Genomic DNA, 18,520 nt, shown 5'->3' on the forward strand with positions numbered 1-18,520 from the left:
AATTTGACCTTTAACTCCCAGGAAAGAAAACTGAATAATTGGCCCCTCTGGTGTGAACTTGAATGTTGTAAAAGTGTCAGACTGTTGGATGTGTGGATGGAGGGAGTTCCAGAGCCTGGGAGCAGCAGCCTGCAGCTGAATGCCCTAGCACCCATGGGTGCTGAGATGTGAGGTGGGGGTGGTCAGAAGACCAGCTGAGGATGAGTGCAGGGAACGGGCTTCTCTCACTCACCGAAGGTCCTTTCAGACACAACGTGACGACGCCACCACTGACCTCTGAAACACGTTATTTCTAACAGCGACGGCTTTTCACTGCACTGAACAAAGCTCAACTTCAGGCGCTGCTCGCTGTGGCGAGCTCAGCTTAAACATGAGCTCAAACTGAGCTGTGTCGTCAGCATAGACTGCTCTCTTCCCCTGAGAAACGACAGTTGGTGTAACTCTGTTGTCGTCCGGGTGGAAACAGTAGGGACTTTACACACTGTTCAGTTCCAGAAACAGGTAAAGATAACGCAAAGAAGAAAAAAAAAATGTGAAAATTTGACATAAATTGGGAGAAATACGGGAGAATTGTGACTCCGGGAGGAAACCGGGAGAAAGCAATGAAAAACGGGAGTCTCCCGGGAAAATCAGGAGGGTTGTGTGTGGCTGGTTGCTCGACGCTAAGTTGCGTTCTCAGGAAGTCCGGCAGCGGAACATCCCTCTTGTAAATGTGTAACCACGACGATAACAGGCCGTTCACCGTGTGTCCTCGGGAGAAATTCATGCTTTCAAGAGGAAGAAACTCTTAATTTCCTCCACGGGTAATACCAAGGAAGAGAGCGTTCATTTTCCTGACTTGTCACAGTAAACATCTTGATGGTGAAGGTTTCTAGAGATGATCCTCTGACGTCCCGTTCCAGTGAAGGCAGCATGTGGAGCAGATACAGAAAGCTGACAGAAACACTTTTTACTCAAAATTATATTCTGGATTTAACCTGTTTTCTACACAATCATTTGAAGGACTTTATCATAAAAGTAAAAACTATTTGGGGATTTCATTCCTTCAACAGCAGTGATTCATTTTTTATTCTTCATCTGCTGTATCAGCATCATCAAACAGTATTTCAGAAAAAAAGAAGAGCCAATTCTGAAAACTGAGGAGCTGTCGCCAAACCCAGAGGTACCAAGAAGAGTTTACCTCCTAAAAGCTTATGGCTCCGGTGTTTTGAACTGAGAAATGATCTCTATATTATAAACAAACCACACGTATCTCTCTCTAACAGCTCCTCTTCCTGGAATGAAGCAGAACCTGATAGCTCCTCCCTCCTCTTCCTGCTCTCAAACACAGCAGCTCCACTCGTCCATTTATTTCCTTGTTCGCTCCCCTTCAGATCTACAGTTTGAAGGAGGGTGTAACCAACATGGTGAGAGCTGATAGGCCCTATTCACTGCACAAACACATGTTGTTTAGATCAGAGCTCAAACTAGTGTCGGTTCTCAGGAAGTGAAACTCAGACAGTCGTTGCTACTGAGAGGTGAAATGGCGCAGAGAGGAGTTCAGCTGGACCAGGAAGCAATCTCTTGTTCGATCTGTCTGGATCTACTGAAGGATCCGGTGACTACTTCCTGTGGACACAGCTACTGCATGAACTGTATTAAAAGCTTCTGGGATGGAGAGGATGAGAAGAAGATCTACAGCTGCCCTCAGTGTAGGCAGACCTTCACACCGAGGCCTGTCCTGATGAAAAACACCATAATATCAGATTTAGTGGAGGAACTGAAGAAGACTGGACTCCAAGCTGCTCCTGCTGATCACTGCTATGCTGGACCTGAAGATGTGGCCTGTGATGTCTGCACTGGGAGGAAACTGAAAGCCTTCAAGTCCTGTCTGGTGTGTCTGGCCTCTTACTGTGAGAAACACCTCCAGCCTCATTATGACTCAGCTCCGTTAAAGAAACACAAGCTGGTGGAGCCCTCCAAGAAGCTCCAGGAGAACATCTGCTCTCGTCACGACGAGGTGATGAAGATTTTCTGTCGTACTGATCAGCAGTGTATCTGTTATCTCTGCTTAATGGATGAACATAAAGGCCACGACACCGTCTCAGCTGCAGCAGAAAGGACCGAGAGGCAGAGAGAGCTGGAGGTGAGTCGACTCAACATCCAGCAGAGGATCCAGGACAGAGAGAAAGATGTGAAGCTGCTCCAACAGGAGGTGGAGGCTGTCAATCGCTCTGCTGATAAAGCAGTGGAGGACAGTGAGAAGATCTTCACCGAGCTGATCCGTCTCATGGAGAAAAGAAGCTGTGATGTGAAGCAGCAGGTCAGATCCCAGCAGAAAAGTGAAGTGAGTCGAGTCAAAGAGCTTCAGGAGAAGCTGGAGCAGAAGATCACTGAGCTGAAGAGGAGAGACGCTGAGCTGAAGCTGCTGTCACACACAGAGGATCACAACCAGTTTCTACTCGACTACCACTCACTGTCACCACTCAGTGAATCTACACACTCATCCAGCATCAATATCCGTCCTCTGAGCTACTTTGAGGACGTGACGGCGGCTGTGTCAGAAGTCAGAGATAAACTACAGGACGTTCTGAGAGAGAAATGGACAAACGTCTCACAGACAGTGACTGAAGTGGATGTTTTACTGCCACAACCAGAGCCCAAGACCAGAGCTGGATTCTTACAGTATTCACGAGAAATCACACTGGATCCAATCACAGCATACACAAAGCTGTTATTATCTGAGGGGAACAGAAAAGCAACAGTAATGAGACAACAACAGTCTTATCCTAGTCACCCAGACAGATTCACTGGATGGTGTCAGGTCCTGAGTAGAGAGAGTCTGACTGGACGTTGCTACTGGGAGGTGGAGAGGAGAGGGAGAGGAGTTTATGTAGCAGTCACATACAAGAGTATCAGGAGAGCAGGGGGGATGAATGAATGTGGGTTTGGATTAAATGACAAATGTTGGGCGTTATGTTGTGACCAAAACAGATATATATTTTTCTACAACAATGTCGAAACCCCCGTCTCAGGTCCTCTGTCCTCCAGAGTAGGAGTGTACCTGGATCACAGTGCAGGTATTCTGTCCTTCTACAGCGTCTCTGAAACCATGACTCTCCTCCACAGAGTCCAGACCACATTCACTGAGCCTCTCTATGCTGGACTTAGGTTTCCTCATTATAATGTCACTGCTGAGTTGTGTAAACTGAAATAGACAGAAGTCATTCAAGGGTTCAATTCTGTGTTTTAACTCTTAAACTTATCTGGTGTCCATCATTGTTGCTGCAGAGCTGATTTTTCTTTTCATGTCTTCACTGCACAGAGATCAGCTGTCAATCAAACATTATTTGGCCAAAGAACGTTTATTACCAAGAAGTGAAGGTCAATTGTTTGTTCCATTGTAACGTCAGCGCCCAGCAGCAGAGCTACGCTTCCGCCATTTTGGACTGAAAGCGACTACCGGACGCCAGTAAAACGTCCGCCTACAAAGTGACGTACAAAAGTAAAAACTAAATTATTTCTATTCTATCGTCGCATTCTACCAAAATGTCCGGTGTTGAACAATTAAATATAAATATAAGAAGCGTTTTCAGTCCAAAATGGCGGCGGCTGTCGTCAAAAAGCAGCCGAGTTCCGTCTCTTTGCTTCTACACTCTTTGCTTTGACATCTTCTCATGAGTTGTTCTGTAAATGTGTGAGTGTCTTCAGGTGGCGCTCCTTCCTGTGTCTGTTTCACTGCTCATGATGATCTTTGTTCACCTGAACTGATATTTCTCTGCATGAAAATGTAAACTTCTCTGTGCTCTAAATGTTTGATGAATATTTGTATATATATGTGTGTGTGTGTGTGTGTGTTGTTGTTTCTCTTCCACTGCACGGGGCTTAAAGGAAGGTCTAGTGATTTATTTCTTATCATAGATATTCTGTTCTCACCACTTTTTGTAAAGATATCTAGAGTCACATTTATTTGTTGGGCAGACTAAATGTTGTCGTCCAGATCGACGTACAAACGAGATACTAAGATGTTTAATGAAACTGTAATTATCATGATCATAATCAATAAGGAAATCATTATTCTCTGTTACATCGCTGAGATTCTGCTCAAACAAACTGATTGTGTGGATGAAAATGAATCTGTACGTGAAATCATTGTAACAAGAGTCATTTATCAGACTTTACTGATGGGATGTGTGAACAAACTGAAGGTTTCTATAATCAATAAACAAGAATGAACTAAGTCTTCTCTTCCTGTCTTTTTTCCAGGGTATCATACAAAGCTCCAGGCTGCTTTGGATCAGGATGACGTCCTGAAGTTGAACCGTTTTGTCACAAATGCTTCAAAGTAGATCGTTAAATATGTGAAAAAAATGATTATAAAGCCATTTAAATATTTCAGGACAGTTTAGTTTGATAACTCCCTGTTGTCAGTCAGCTGTTTGTAACCAGTCAAAGAACAGAATTTATCGTGAAATCACACCGGATCCAAACTTATTTGGTGTTCATGGTATTCAACCTCCAAATCACTATTCCAATGCATAGTCTGTTTATTTTTTTCTCAGAATCATCTTGTAGTGTTTAGCTGTAAAATGAAAATGTTTGTGACCCGGCAGCCATGTTGAGATCTGTTGAGGAAATAACAAGCACCGCCCAGCAGCCGGAGCACAGCCAATAGGAACGCTCTCTCTCCGAAATGACCTGTGATTGACCAAAGTCTCCCGTCACGGGCTAGATGTTTTAAAGACTGAAAACAGAGCCATGAGGAGGAGCAGAAGTCTAGTTTTCTCTCAGAACACTTGAATTATAATATGCTGAAAGGTTATTATGTGACTTTTGTGATGATGATACAAAAAAACGTGTTGCCTACTGAAGCCCTCAAACACTGGAAAATATTGTTGATGAAAAAACCCTTAAATAAAGATCAGCTTTTATTTTGTTTGGTTGTTTTTTAATGGAGATATCAGACTTTCCATCCTCCAACCCAGAGAGAAAGAGGAAAAAAAAACAGAAAATTAAAAATACAAGTTATTAAAAAAAAAAAAAACATTTTGAGGAACACTCCAAACTACTAAACACAAACTTTTTGAACTCAAAAAGACAGAAACAAAAAAAAAAAAATTGTAGACAGTCTTCTTTTTTAGTTACAAATTAAAACAGGGAAAAGCATAGTTTTCACATAAACATCTGTTTTAAACGTTTGATTCTGGTGGTTGTGAGGGTTTGTCTTCCTCTTGGGGGGGGTGAATGTGTCTGAGAAGTACACGGAGCTCAATCCGTTGCAGGAAATAGACCAAGCCGCTCAATGTGTACTTCCTTTGACCCGAGGGAATAAAAACTTTATAGACTATGTGCGAGAGCTGCATCTTTTTGTCCATGAAGTCTCTTTACGATGAGCTCGAGAAAGTGTGCAGCGTGTTTGTACATATGTGTGTGTGTGTGTTTTGTGTGGTCCGACAGTCTCGATGCTTCCCATCCTTTTGTTGTCCATCTCCACAGAAATACACTCCTCTGAACCAGTCAGTAAGGAAGAAAAAAAACAACAAAAACATAGCCAGAAACCAGCTGAATCCAGTCTGTCAGCCAATCAGTCTATCAACTGTGTGTTTGTGGTCACTTGTCCCCCCCCCCCCCAAGCAGTTTGTGTTGATCCAGTTTCAGTTTGTGACCATAAATACACGAAGACTCCACCGCTGGTACAGCTAGTCCACAGTTAAAGCTCCGAGGTGGAACAGCAAACGCGTTACTGTCTGTCTGCTCATTCCAGAGCAGCGAAAACCAGTAGATCAGCTCAGCAAACATCTTCTGCTGCCCGGTGGTCCAGCCAGTCCAGCCGACCCAAGGTAAACTACAGGACCTCCGACAGCAGAGAATGAGGGTCAGAAGGGGAGGGGGGGGACTGAGGGAGAAAGAGAGGGTTATATGAAGAGGGCTAGAGACGGAGACAGAGAGAGAGAGAGAGAGAGAGAGAGAGAGAAAGCACAAAGAGACCAGGGTTTCTCTCTCGTCTTCATTTGTGTCTCTGGAGAGCTTTCCTCTTCCTCCTCTTGAAGAAACAGCAGCACCTGCAACACACAAAGCATCATTAACAGACATGAAATCAATTGGGATGTGAGAGAGTGATCATTTTTCATTTTCATTTAAAGAAACACAGTAAAATGATTATGGTTTGATTTTTGCGGGGACCAAACAGAGATGTTTTCTTAAAGCGGCAGTAGGCAGTATATTTGTGTTGGCATCATTGGGCAAAAATTGCATAATAACCTTTCAGCATATTGTAATTCAAGTGTTCTGAGAGACTTCTGCACCTCCTCATGGCTCTGTTTTCAGGCTTTAGAAAATCTAACCCGTGACGGGAGACTTTGGCCAATCACAGGTCACTTCAGAGAGAGAGCGTTCCTATTGGCTGTTCATTCAACAGAGGCAGCTGTCAATCACAAACTCCAATCAGACGGTCAAACTAGGCAGCGCTGATGAAATATGAATCAATATTCTGTTACTGTGATGCCTATTTCTCTCCTCAAATGTTTTCAGAATCATCTTGTAGTGAACTGTTTAGCTGGAAAATGAGAAAGTTTGTGACCCGGCAGCCACGTTGAGATCATTTCTCATTTGACTTACTCATTGGAGATCAATTAACAACACAAAACAATGACACATATTGTCCAGAAACCCTCACAGGTACTGCATTTAAAACAGACTAAAATCATAACATGGCAAACAAAAAACAGCTGTCAGTGTGTCAGTGTGCTGACTTGACTATGACTTGCCCCAAACTGCATGTGATTATCATAAAGTGGGCATGTCTGTAAAGGGGAGACTCGTGGGTACCCATAGAACCCATTTACATTCACATATCTGGAGGTCAGAGGTCAAGGGACCCCTTTGAAAATGGCCATGACAGTTTTTCCTCGCCAAAGTTTGGAGCGTTATTTAACCTCCTTCACGACAAGCTAGTATAACATGGTTGGTACCGATGGATTCATCAGGTTTTCTAGTTTCATATGATACCAGTATCTTCACTCTAGCTTTAAAACTGAGCACGGTACAATCTAAAAAATTGCAAGTTGCGTTAATATATTAAAGAAATTAGCGGTGTTAAAACAAATTTCCGTTATCGCGTTAACTTTAACAGCCTTTAAATACATTCAAAGAAGAAGAAAATCACCAACTTATATAATTCCCCGTCTATGTAAAAAGTGGTTTAAATCTCAAGTAATATTCCAGGAATGCCCTGACTTATGACTGTCTCTGGTGAAGGACACTGTTTATCTACTGTCAATCTAAAATGGTCGTGGATGAAGTCACTTTCTGACCTCCAGAGCAGAAAATAATAATAATAAATGTTGACAAAAACCTAAAAACAGAGTGCTTCTGAAGAATGAGAGCGTCAGAGAGAGAACAAGCTGACGTTTTGAACTGTCAGCATATTGTTAAAGTAGCCTGGGCCTCGAATGGGAAGCGTGGAAAGGGCGGAGCCTGTGGACACGTACCATTAGACCAACTTCTGTAATCACAAGATTATTAACAAACCACGGCTCAACAAGTTGCTTCCGTGACTCTCCCCACAACTTCCTGTGGTTTAGTCATTCTGTTTACTCTAAAAAGCAGTGCTTTAGGAGGTGTTGACTTTGCCGCCTGACGCGACTCGCCGCCTCTGGAAACGCCCGAGGACCGTTTTACACTAACTGTTGTCGATTAAAAATAAAGAGATTCAGCAACTGCATGGCTTATTTCTCGCCTCAGATGTTTTCAGAAACACATTTCGGGGAACTATTTTCGTGAAATAAGAGAAAAAAGTTTACAAACGAGCCGCCATGTTGGTTCCGGTTTGAAAGCTGGGAGCAGCAGCCCACGGAGGGAAAGTGTTCGTCCAATCAGGTGGGGAGAGCCTTGTTTCTAGTGGCAGCCCATCAAAGGTTGCGTCACCTCGTGATAAAAAACGCCCCTGTGGACACGTACCATCCGTGTCTCGTATTGCGCCGCCACGCTACCAGAATGCATTTCACAGCTGCTTACACAGACAATGAATAGGAAGCGTGGACATGTACCAGGAGCGTCACGACCACCGCTCCTCATTTGCATTAAGTTGAGGTCCAGGCTACTTTACACAAATCATGGGCGTCTGACGTGTCTCGCGCGCCTCTGGAAACTCCCGAGAAACTTGGCTGTGATTGGTGCGTTGGAGTGTCCTGCAGTGGGGTCGTCTGTATTCAGCTCCCCATTGGTTGAACTCATCACCTGGAGGTGAGAAATGGGGGAGGGATGAGTACAGGCGTGCCAACGTCCGATATTGGTGGGACAACAATTAAAAAAGACTTGCATTACGTCCACACTAAGGCAGATAAATCTGAAAACTTATGTGAAAAATGCACCAAAACAACTGAGAGGCAGATAAAAGTCTCTTCTTGTGAGAGCCCAGTTACTGTGCTGAGTCTCAGCTAGTTAAACGTCCATCTGCGTCCTGCTCTCCATCCTCACAGAGGAGAAGACTGTTTTCAAATGTAGCCAGCTTAATGTGGACGTGGTCTTAAAAATAGTCCATAAGAGCTGTGACCTCCGGGGAAGCCTCACACCTCCACAGATACAGCCATTGTCAACATTCATTTTGCTGCCATGCAAAATAGCGACACCTCTGCGTCATGACTTAAAACAAAAAGCAACGACGACTTTGTGGCCTTGAAACTGTTTAACTTCACTCTTTAACAGCAGCCGCTCTGACATCATTCATATGCTAGTACAGTCCTGCTGCACCTGTTTTTAGTTCCTTTACACATTACACCTATTTTCCTTTTTCTTTTGAATATTTCCCATCCCTTCAGTGCGCCTGTCATGCCTGAAATATGTTTGTTTTTTTTTTTTTCCCAAAATGGCAATTTTGTTAAAACGAAAAACAATGCAGTAAAACAATGGCTTATGAGATTTCTTAAAAACAATCACTGCAGCCTCAGGAGTGTGTGTAATGTGTCACTAGTCTGTCTGTAAACGGCTGCCCGTACAGCAGTCCGTTGCCCACACCGGGTTCCTGTCCCGGGTGAGGAAGAGTGTATGAGAAATGTGGAGCCATCACCAAAGCCTGAGGAGCCAAGAAATATTTTACAACTGAAAGCTGAAATGTTTTCAAATATGGAGCAGGTTTGAACCGAGGCTCCGTTTGTAAATGAGGAAACATACTGTGCGTTCCAATACTCATACTACCATACTACTTAGTATGCCAGAAAAAAAGATTTCTCATGTCCCAATACATATTATGTCAAAATGAAGTATGCCAAAACTACCAGGATGTCCTACTACATCTGGTCACATTTTACAGAATGAAAGCCAGCATGCTTTTCTGGCTGTTCTGACCCACAATCCTCTGCACAGCAGATATATGAGCAAGAGGGTCAAAGTTCAAAGCAAAGTAGTATGTCCCGATACTGCATCTAACAGTACGTACTTTGTAAGGGCAGCTGCATGGACTAAAAGTAAAAAGGAAAAGTATGTGATTTGGGACGTAGTCAGTCGTGCTGCTCCTCGTCCTGGAATGAATCACAGCTTGATGACTCCTCCCTCCTCTTCCTGCTCTCAAACACAGATAGCTCGTCTCGGTCCTCTTACTTCCTTGTTCCCTCCCCTTCAGATCTACAGTTTGAAGGAGGGTGTAACCAACATAACACATGATGATTACGTCAGAGCTCAAACTAGTGTCAGTTCTCAGGAAGTGAAACTCAGACAGTCGTTGCTACTGAGAGGTGAAATGGCGCAGAAAGGAGTTCAGCTGGACCAGGAAACAATCTCTTGTTCGATCTGTCTGGATCTACTGAAGGATCCGGTCACTACTTCCTGTGGACACAGCTACTGCATGAACTGTATTAAAAGCTTCTGGGATGGAGAGGATGAGAAGAAGATCTACAGCTGCCCTCAGTGTAGGCAGACCTTCACACCGAGGCCTGTCCTGCTGAAAAGCACCATGTTAGCAGATTTAGTGGAGGAACGGAAGAAAACTGGACTCCAAGCTGCTCCTGCTGATCACTGCTATGCTGGACCTGAAGATGTGGCCTGTGATGTCTGCACTGGGAGGAAACGGAAAGCCTTCAAGTCCTGTCTGGTGTGTCTGGCCTCTTACTGTGAGAAACACCTCCAGCCTCATTATGACTCAGCTCCATTAAAGAAACACAAGTTGGTGGAGCCCTCCAAGAAGCTCCAGGAGAACATCTGCTCTCGTCACGACGAGGTGATGAAGATTTTCTGTCGTACTGATCAGCAGTGTATCTGTTATCTCTGCTTAATGGATGAACATAAAGGCCACGACACCGTCTCAGCTGCAGCAGAAAGGACCGAGAGGCAGAGAGAGCTGGAGGTGAGTCGACTCAGCATCCAGCAGAGGATCCAGGACAGAGAGAAAGATGTGAAGCTGCTCCAACAGGAGGTGAAGGCTGTCAATCGCTCTGCTGATAAAGCAGTGGAGGACAGTGAGAAGATCTTCACCGAGCTGATCCGTCTCATGGAGAAAAGAAGCTGTGATGTGAAGCAGCAGGTCAGATCCCAGCAGAAAAGTGAAGTGAGTCGAGTCAAAGAGCTTCAGGAGAAGCTGGAGCAGGAGATCACTGAGCTGAAGAGGAGAGACGCTGAGCTGAAGCTGCTGGTACACACAGAGGATCACAATCAGTTTCTACTCAACTACCCCTCACTGTCACCACTCAGTGAATCTACACACTCATCCAGCATCAATATCCGTCCTCTGAGCTACTTTGAGGACGTGACGGCGGCTGTGACAGAAGTCAGAGATAAACTACAGGACGTTCTGAGTGAGAAATGGACAAACGTCTCACAGACAGTGACTGAAGTGGATGTTTTACTGCCAAAACCAGAGCCCAAGACCAGAGCTGGATTCTTAAAATATTCACGAGAAATCACACTGGATCCAAACACAGCATACAAACAGCTGTTATTATCTGAGGGGAACAGAAAAGCAACATACGTGAAACAACAACAGTCTTATTCTAGTCACCCAGACAGATTCACTGAATGGTGGCAGGTCCTGAGTAGAGAGAGTCTGACTGGACGTTGTTACTGGGAGGTGGAGAGGAGAGAGGGAGGAGTTTATGTAGCAGTCGCATACAAGAGTATCAGCAGAGCAGGGGGGGGGAATGAATGTAGGTTTGGACGGAATGACAAATCTTGGGCGTTATATTGTTACCCAAACAGTTATATATTTTTGTACAACAATGTCCAAACCTCCGTCTCAGGTCCTCTGTCCTCCAGAGTAGGAGTGTATCTGGATCACAGTGCAGGTATTCTGTCCTTCTACAGCGTCTCTGAAACCATGACTCTCCTCCACAGAGTCCAGACCACATTCACTGAGCCTCTCTATGCTGGACTTGGGCTTTTAGGTTATGATACCACTGCTGAGTTGTGTAAACTGAAATAGACAGAAGTGTTCACGTTTTCTGGGGATTGTGTCAGCGGTTCATTGAATCATTACATCGTGCTGTTGTTTATGTTTGTTTAAGTTACGCTACGTTGTGCTTCGTATTGTGTTACCGTGCATTCACACCAAGCAAGAAGCAAATTAGCAAGCCACACGTCGCTATTGTGGTATAAACCCAAAATAAACAGACTGTGCTGTGATTTAATTGCAAAAAACGGATAAAAATGATGCCGAAATAACGACATTATGATGTTGATTGGTAAAAAGACCGAATTCATACTTTGTCAGGTCTGTCCGTAAGACGACGAGCAAACAACTTTTTAAATGCTTGTTTTCTGAACGGAGTTCGGATCGATCACTGCCAGGCTATGCTAACATTGTAGCTGCTCCATTAACACTCCATCTAGGAATAAACACAGCAGCAACAACGTCAGTGATGACATCAACTTTGTAACTATGTATATATTGTTACACATCACTTATATGATGAATGCTTTTGATACACATGCTTTAATATAAAACTGAAATACTTTTAACTCTTGTTGCTGCAGAGCTGATTTTTCTTTTCATGTCTTCACTGCTCAGAGATCAGCTGTCAATCAAACATTACGGGCTCTACTTTGACCAAAGAACGTTTATTACCAAGAAGTGAAGTCAATTGTTTGTTCCATTGTCACATTGTCACATTTTACCAAAACGGCCGGTGTTGAACACTAAAATATTATTAATATAAGAAGCGTTTTCAGTCCAAAATGGCGGCGGCTGTTGTCAAAAAAGCAGCAGAGTTGCGTCTCTTTGCTTCTACACTCTTTGCTTTGACATCTTCTCATGAGTTGTTCTGTAAATGTGTGAGTGTCTTCAGGTGGCGCTCCTTCCTGTGTCTGTTTCACTGCTCATGATGATGTTTGTTCACCTGAACTGATATTTCTCTGCATGAAAATGTAAACTTCTCTGTGCTCTAAATGTTTGATGAATATTTGTATATATATATGTGTGTGTGTGTGTGTTGTTGTTTCTCTTCCACTGCACGGGGCTTAAAGGAAGGTCTAGTGATTTATTTCTTATCATAGATATTCTGTTCTCACCACTTTTTGTAAAGATATCTAGAGTCACATTTATTTGTTGGGCAGACTAAATGTTGTCGTCCAGATCGACGTACAAACGAGATACTGAGATGTTTAATGAAACTGTAATTATCATGATCATAATCAATAAGGAAATCATTATTCTCTGTTACATCGCTGAGATTCTGCTCAAACAAACTGATTGTGTGGATGAAAATGAATCTGTACGTGAAATCATTGTAACAAGAGTCATTTAACAGACTTTACTGATGGGATGTGTGAACAAACTGAAGGTTTCTATAATCAATAAACAAGAATGAACTAAGTCTTTTCTTCCTGTCTTCTTTCCAGGGTATCATACAAAGCTCCAGGCTGCTTTGGATCAGGATGACGTCCTGAAATTGAACCGTTTTCTCACAAATGCTTCAAAGTAGATCGTTAAATATGAAGAAAAATGATTATAAAGCCATTTAAATATTTCAGGACAGTTTAGTTTGATAACTCCCTGTTGTCAGTCAGTTGTTTGTAACCAGTCAAAGAACAGGATTTGTTGTGAAATCACACTGGATCCAAACTTATTTGGTGTTCATGGTATTTAACCTCCAAATCACTATTCCAATGCTTTTTTTATTTATTATATATAAGTATGTAATAATTATGTATGAATCCCAAATATACCCCATTAAATAAGGAATAATCCCACAACATTATTCATATTTAACATTAATTATTATTAGTTATTCTCAGATGGATTTAGCTGTTTGTTGTGGTTAGAGGTGGCTTTACTTTACTGTTTAGTTTCTGGACTAGCCCACACTGTCTTCTGTCTGAGTGTCCTGAATAGTGTATATAGAGTAGTCTTTGTCAAAATGAACCCGTAAAAATTCACAAGTGCATATTTTTCTCTCAGTTTGGGGCTCCGTCCTCACTAGGCCGCCGTTTTCCTCACCCTAACAGAGCTCTTGGGGATAGAGCGGCCCAGTGAGGGCTGTGTGGCAGTAAGAAAAGCTGTTGTTGCCTCCTGGGATCACTCATTTTAAATGTCAGCGTAGCCCATCACACAGTACGGCTGCTGTCATTAAACAGTATCACATGATATTGTGATTGAGTAATGCTCAGCAGAGCAGCAGCTTGGGAATGACTGCTGGTCAGCAGGTGGTTCTATCTACGAAAATAATGTCAAACACTTCTCCTGTGATCGTTTCTTGTGTTTGAAAGTGCTTCTGTCTCCGTATATTGACTGCTCAACACGTGGAGATTCTCTCATTAAGCGCCGACTTGGACCACAAGAGGTTAGGAGTGCTCAGTTTTAAAGTGGTCTGAGGGTGTTAATCCACCAATCTGACAGCCTGAACTCATTCAGTCAAAGTCCAAGCCAAGCTTTCACATCTAGCTGTTAGTCTGAAGGACATGAATGTCATCAGGACACTGATCCATATCACAGTCAGATGCTGAACTAGCGGTCCTGAACCTCGTCATCGCTGTCATTACTGTGAATGCTCATTTTGATCCAGAGATTTCTGTAGAAAAGGTGACCGATGGACAGTAGTTCAGACACTGCAGTGAGCTTAATGGAGATTGTCTGACCTCTTGACCTCTTGTAGAAGACATTGCATGGTTTGAAGGACAGCAAACGGCCGTATTGTTGCTATGTGATTGAACGTGCATCATTAATTAAATTTGGCACAGATGTAGGTTTATATGTTATGAAAAGATGTAGATATCGGGGCGCTGCCAATTTGCCAAATAGGCGCTAAATATTCCTAAATGCTGCAGAAAACTGATTTTATGACTCTTGATGATTTCCAAGGTGCGTTCAAGCTGATTAGATCAGATGTCAGAAGATCACAGGCATGATTTTATTTACCTCTTTATTTTTTAAGGGTACTTTTTAAAAGCTTTTAACCTGAGAAAAACGTGAAAATCAAATAAAAGGAACGTGATCACTTCTGGATCAAACTTCACCCCCATGCCTTCATGATCGAATGACAACCAATAAAGCAGTAACACTGACAGAGATAACGCTGGATACATTTCTTAGTCACCAGTAACCTTTAATCACAGTTAAAGTGATACTGAACTTTGGTAGATCTTTGGGTTGTATTGCTCACTAGACGTGATATCGGCCCAACTAAAGGAGAAAATCATCATCAACTGCTTCCGCTGCTTCTTTTCTCTCTCCATTCAGTCCTGTTGCTAGTGAAACAGGTCGCTAAGGTTGATTTCACTCATAACCCGTTTGGTTACCTGAAAAGGTGTGTCTCGGTCCGCCTCCAAGCCGACTCTGGTGCGGTTTGTTTATGTAATTTTAGCATGATTTCAAAAGTTAAACTATTAATAAATCCATCTGCTGAGGGTGAAATCTGTTCAGGAAGTGATCTTATTGATCTGTATTTAAAGCCATATATAGAAGCACAACCCCCCCCCTCCAAAAAATAAATGTAAATAAAAAAGTGCTATTGCATATCAAAAAAAGAAAAGAAAAACTGAATCCTACTGGAGTTGGCACCTTGCTGTGGTGGATAAGCTTGTGTGTCTCTTTAACCCTGTATTTCAACAGGAGACTGATCTAAGTTTCCTTATAAGTTCAACACAGTCAGCTTGGTCACAGGTTGGAGATCGGACAAATATCAGCTCCTTTGCTCAGATTTGAAGGCCATTGCAAAAATAAAACATTGTCATATGAACCTGAAGTGCTGACTCAAACTAAGAAGTTCTCATGTCACCTGTGACTAGAAGTTACCGGCAATCTCTGAACTTTACCCAGCGTTATCTCTGTCAGTGTTACTGCTGGCAATACAACCCAAAGTTCTACCAAAGTTCAGTATCACTTTAACTGTGATTAGAAGTTACTGGTGACCAAGAAATGTATCCAGCTTTCAAGCTATCTGTCAGTTTTACTGCTTTATTGGTTGTCATTCTACCATGAAGGCATGGGGGTGAAGTTTGATCCAGAAGTGACCACGCTCCTTTTATTTGGTTTTCGCATTTTTCTCAGGTTGAAAGCTTTTAAAAAGTGATCTTTAAAGATAAAGAGGTAAAAAACATCATGCCTGTGATCTTCTGACATCTGATCTCATCAGCTTGAACGCACCTTGGAAATCATCAAGAGTCATAAAATCAGTTTTCTGCAACATTTTGGAATATTTAGCGCCTATTTGTCCCTATTCGTCCCTCAGGGGCCAAAAAAGCAGCGACCCGACATCTATATCTTTTCCTAACATATAAACCTACATCTGTGCCACATTTGTTGCTTTTATCGCAAAATGCACAATTGTTACAAATATTTCAGTTTAGCTGCCCCAATATTACATGAGATTTTGATTTTGGTTTAATTTTTATTCTGTAAAATTTTTAATCTGGAAAGAACTTTGTACTTAAGTTTGACAAGTGTTATATAAATTATTATTATTATTACTACACTAGTTGCCTAGGTTACTTATCTCTACTTTCTTACGTAAAACGAAAAATTAAGCAGTAAAACAATGGCTTATGAGATTTCTTAAAAACAATCACTGCAGCCTCAGGAGTGTGTGTAATGTGTCACTAGTCTGTCTGTAAACGGCTGCATGCAACAGTACGTACTTTGTAAGGACAGCTGCAGTGTACTAAAAGGAAAAAGCAAAAGTATGTGATTTGGGACGTAGTCAGTCGTGCTGCTCCTCGTCCTGGAATGAATCATAGCTTGATAACTCCTCCCTCCTCTTCCTGCTCTCAAACACAACCCACTCCAATCGGTCCATTTATTTCCTTGTTCCCTCCCCTTCAGATCGACAGTTTAAAGGTTGGTGTAACCAAGATAACACATGATGATTAGATCAGAGCTCAAACTAGTGTCGGTTCTCAGGAAGTGATACTCAGACAGTCGTTGCTACTGAGAGGTGAAATGGCGCAGAAAGGAGTTCAGCTGGACGAGGAAGCAATCTCTTGTTCGATCTGTCTGGATCTACTGAAGGATCCAGTGACTACTTCCTGTGGACACAGCTACTGCATGAACTGTATTAAAAGCTTCTGGGATGGAGAGGATGAGAAGAAGATCTACAGCTGTCCTCAGTGTAGGCAGACCTTCAAACGGAGGCCTGTCCTGATGAAAAACACCATGTTAGCAGATTTAGTGGAGAAACTGAAGAAGACTGGACTCCAAGCTGCTCCTGCTGATCACTGCTATGCTGGACCTGAAGATGTGGCCTGTGATGTCTGCACTGGGAGGAAACGGAAAGCCTTCAAGTCCTGTCTGGTGTGTCTGGCCTCTTACTGTGAGAAACACCTCCAGCCTCATTATGACTCAGCTCCGTTCAAGAAACACAAGCTGGTGGAGCCCTCCAAGAAGCTCCAGGAGAAAGAAGAAAGGACCGAGAGGCAGAGAGAGCTGGAGGTGAGTCGACTCAACATCCAGCAGAGGATCCAGGACAGAGAGAAAGATGTGAAGCTGCTCCAACAGGAGGTGGAGGCTGTCAATCGCTCTGCTGATAAAGCAGTGAAGGACAGTGAGAAGATCTTCACCGAGCTGATCCGTCTCATGGAGAAAAGAAGCTGTGATGTGAAGCAGCAGGTCAGATCCCAGCAGAAAAGCGAAGTGAGTCGAGTCAAAGAGCTTCAGGAGAAGCTGGAGCAGGAGATCACTGAGCTGAAGAGGAGAGACGCTGAGCTGAAGCTGCTGTCACACACAGAGGATCCCAACCAGTTTCTACTCGACTACCCCTCACTGTCACCACTCAGTGAATCTACACACTCATCCAGCATCAATATCCGTCCTCTGAGCTACTTTGAGGACGTGACGGCGGCTGTGTCAGAAGTCAGAGATAAACTACAGGACGTTCTGAGAGAGAAATGGACAAACGTCTCACAGACAGTGACTGAAGTGGATGTTTTACTGTCACAACCAGAGCCCAAGACCAGAGCTGGATTCTTACAGTATTCACGAGAAATCACACTGGATCCAAACACAGCATACACAGAGCTGTTATTATCTGAGGGGAACAGAAAAGCAACATTAATGATGCAACAACAGTCTTATTCTAGTCACCCAGACAGATTCACTGAAGGTTATCAGGTCCTGAGTAGAGAGAGTCTGACTGGACGTTGTTACTGGGAGGTGGAGAGGAGAGGGGGAGGAGTTTATGTAGCAGTCGCATACAAGAGTATCAGGAGAGCAGGGACGGTGAATGAATGTGTGTTTGGATGGAATGACAAATCTTGGGCGTTACGTTGTTACCAAAACAGTTATACATTTTGGTACAACAGAGTCCAAACCCCCGTCTCAGGTCCTCTGTCCTCCAGAGTAGGAGTGTATCTGGATCACAGTGCAGGTATTCTGTCCTTCTACAGCGTCTCTGAAACCATGACTCTCCTCCACAGAGTCCAGATCACATTCACTGAGCCTCTCTATGCTGGACTTTGGCTTCTGGGTTATGATGTCACTGCTGAGTTGTGTAAACTGAAATAGACAGAAGTCATTTAAGGGTTCAATTCTGTGTTTTAACTCTTAAACTTATCTGGTGTCCATCATTGTTGCTGTAGAGCTGATTTTTCTTTTCATGTCTTCACTGCACAGAGATCAGCTGTCAATCAAACATTACGGGCTCTACTTTGACCAAAGAACGTTTATTACCAAGAAGTGAAAGTACAAAAGTAAAAGCTAAATTATTTCTATTCTATTGTCACATTCTACCAAAACGGCCGGTGTTGAACTATAAAATATTATGAATATAAGAAGTGTTTTCAGTCCAAAATGGCAGCAGCGGCGGCTGTTGTCAAAAAAGCAGCAGAGTTGCGTCTCTTTGCTTCTACACTCTTTGCTTTGACATCTTCTCATGAGTTGTTCTGTAAATGTGTGAGTGTCTTCAGGTGGCGCTCCTTCCTGTGTCTGTTTCACTGCTCATGATGATCTTTGTTCACCTGAACTGATATTTCTCTGCATGAAAATGTAAACTTCTCTGTGCTCTAAATGTTTGATGAATATTTGTATATATATATGTGTGTGTGTGTGTGTTGTTGTTTCTCTTCCACTGCACGGGGCTTAAAGGAAGGTCTAGTGATTTATTTCTTATCATAGATATTCTGTTCT

At 42.9% G+C, this 18,520-nt stretch overlaps 3 protein-coding genes and 1 long non-coding RNA gene across 4 annotated transcripts in view; 3 read left to right on the forward strand and 1 right to left on the reverse strand.

Moving 5' to 3' along the window:
• The window catches only part of LOC119499264 (E3 ubiquitin/ISG15 ligase TRIM25-like), a 36,791-nt gene extending 33,174 nt beyond the window's left edge, over window positions 1-3,617 (forward strand). Inside the window, exon 5 of the mRNA XM_037788531.1 lies at window positions 3,364-3,617. The gene's annotated coding sequence lies outside the window, so the exon portion shown is untranslated. The remainder of the gene's footprint in view (window positions 1-3,363) is intronic.
• Window positions 1,391-11,552, forward strand: LOC119499273 (E3 ubiquitin/ISG15 ligase TRIM25-like). The gene is made up of 4 exons (XM_037788546.1): window positions 1,391-3,194; window positions 4,246-4,324; window positions 5,744-5,819; window positions 9,716-11,552. The coding sequence occupies exons 1-4, from the start codon at window positions 1,523-1,525 to the stop codon at window positions 11,387-11,389; spliced, it is 3,501 nt and encodes a 1,166-aa protein (XP_037644474.1). The 5' UTR covers window positions 1,391-1,522; the 3' UTR covers window positions 11,390-11,552.
• On the reverse strand, window positions 4,890-6,283 carry LOC119498014. The gene is made up of 2 exons (XR_005209031.1): window positions 6,241-6,283; window positions 4,890-6,041 (listed from the first exon to the last, which is right to left on the reverse strand). It is a non-coding gene; the product is annotated as an uncharacterized LOC119498014 (long non-coding RNA).
• A 4,481-nt stretch (window positions 11,553-16,033) lies between the features above and the next one.
• On the forward strand, window positions 16,034-18,271 carry LOC119498008 (E3 ubiquitin/ISG15 ligase TRIM25-like). The gene is made up of 2 exons (XM_037786474.1): window positions 16,034-16,648; window positions 16,754-18,271. Exons 1-2 carry the CDS (start codon window positions 16,340-16,342, stop codon window positions 17,897-17,899), a joined length of 1,455 nt encoding a protein of 484 aa, XP_037642402.1. The 5' UTR covers window positions 16,034-16,339; the 3' UTR covers window positions 17,900-18,271.
• Window positions 18,272-18,520: the final 249 nt, after the last annotated feature.

Source organism: Sebastes umbrosus, chromosome 12 (assembly GCF_015220745.1).
Source record: "Sebastes umbrosus isolate fSebUmb1 chromosome 12, fSebUmb1.pri, whole genome shotgun sequence".
Taxonomy (NCBI): Eukaryota; Metazoa; Chordata; class Actinopteri; order Perciformes; family Sebastidae; genus Sebastes; species Sebastes umbrosus.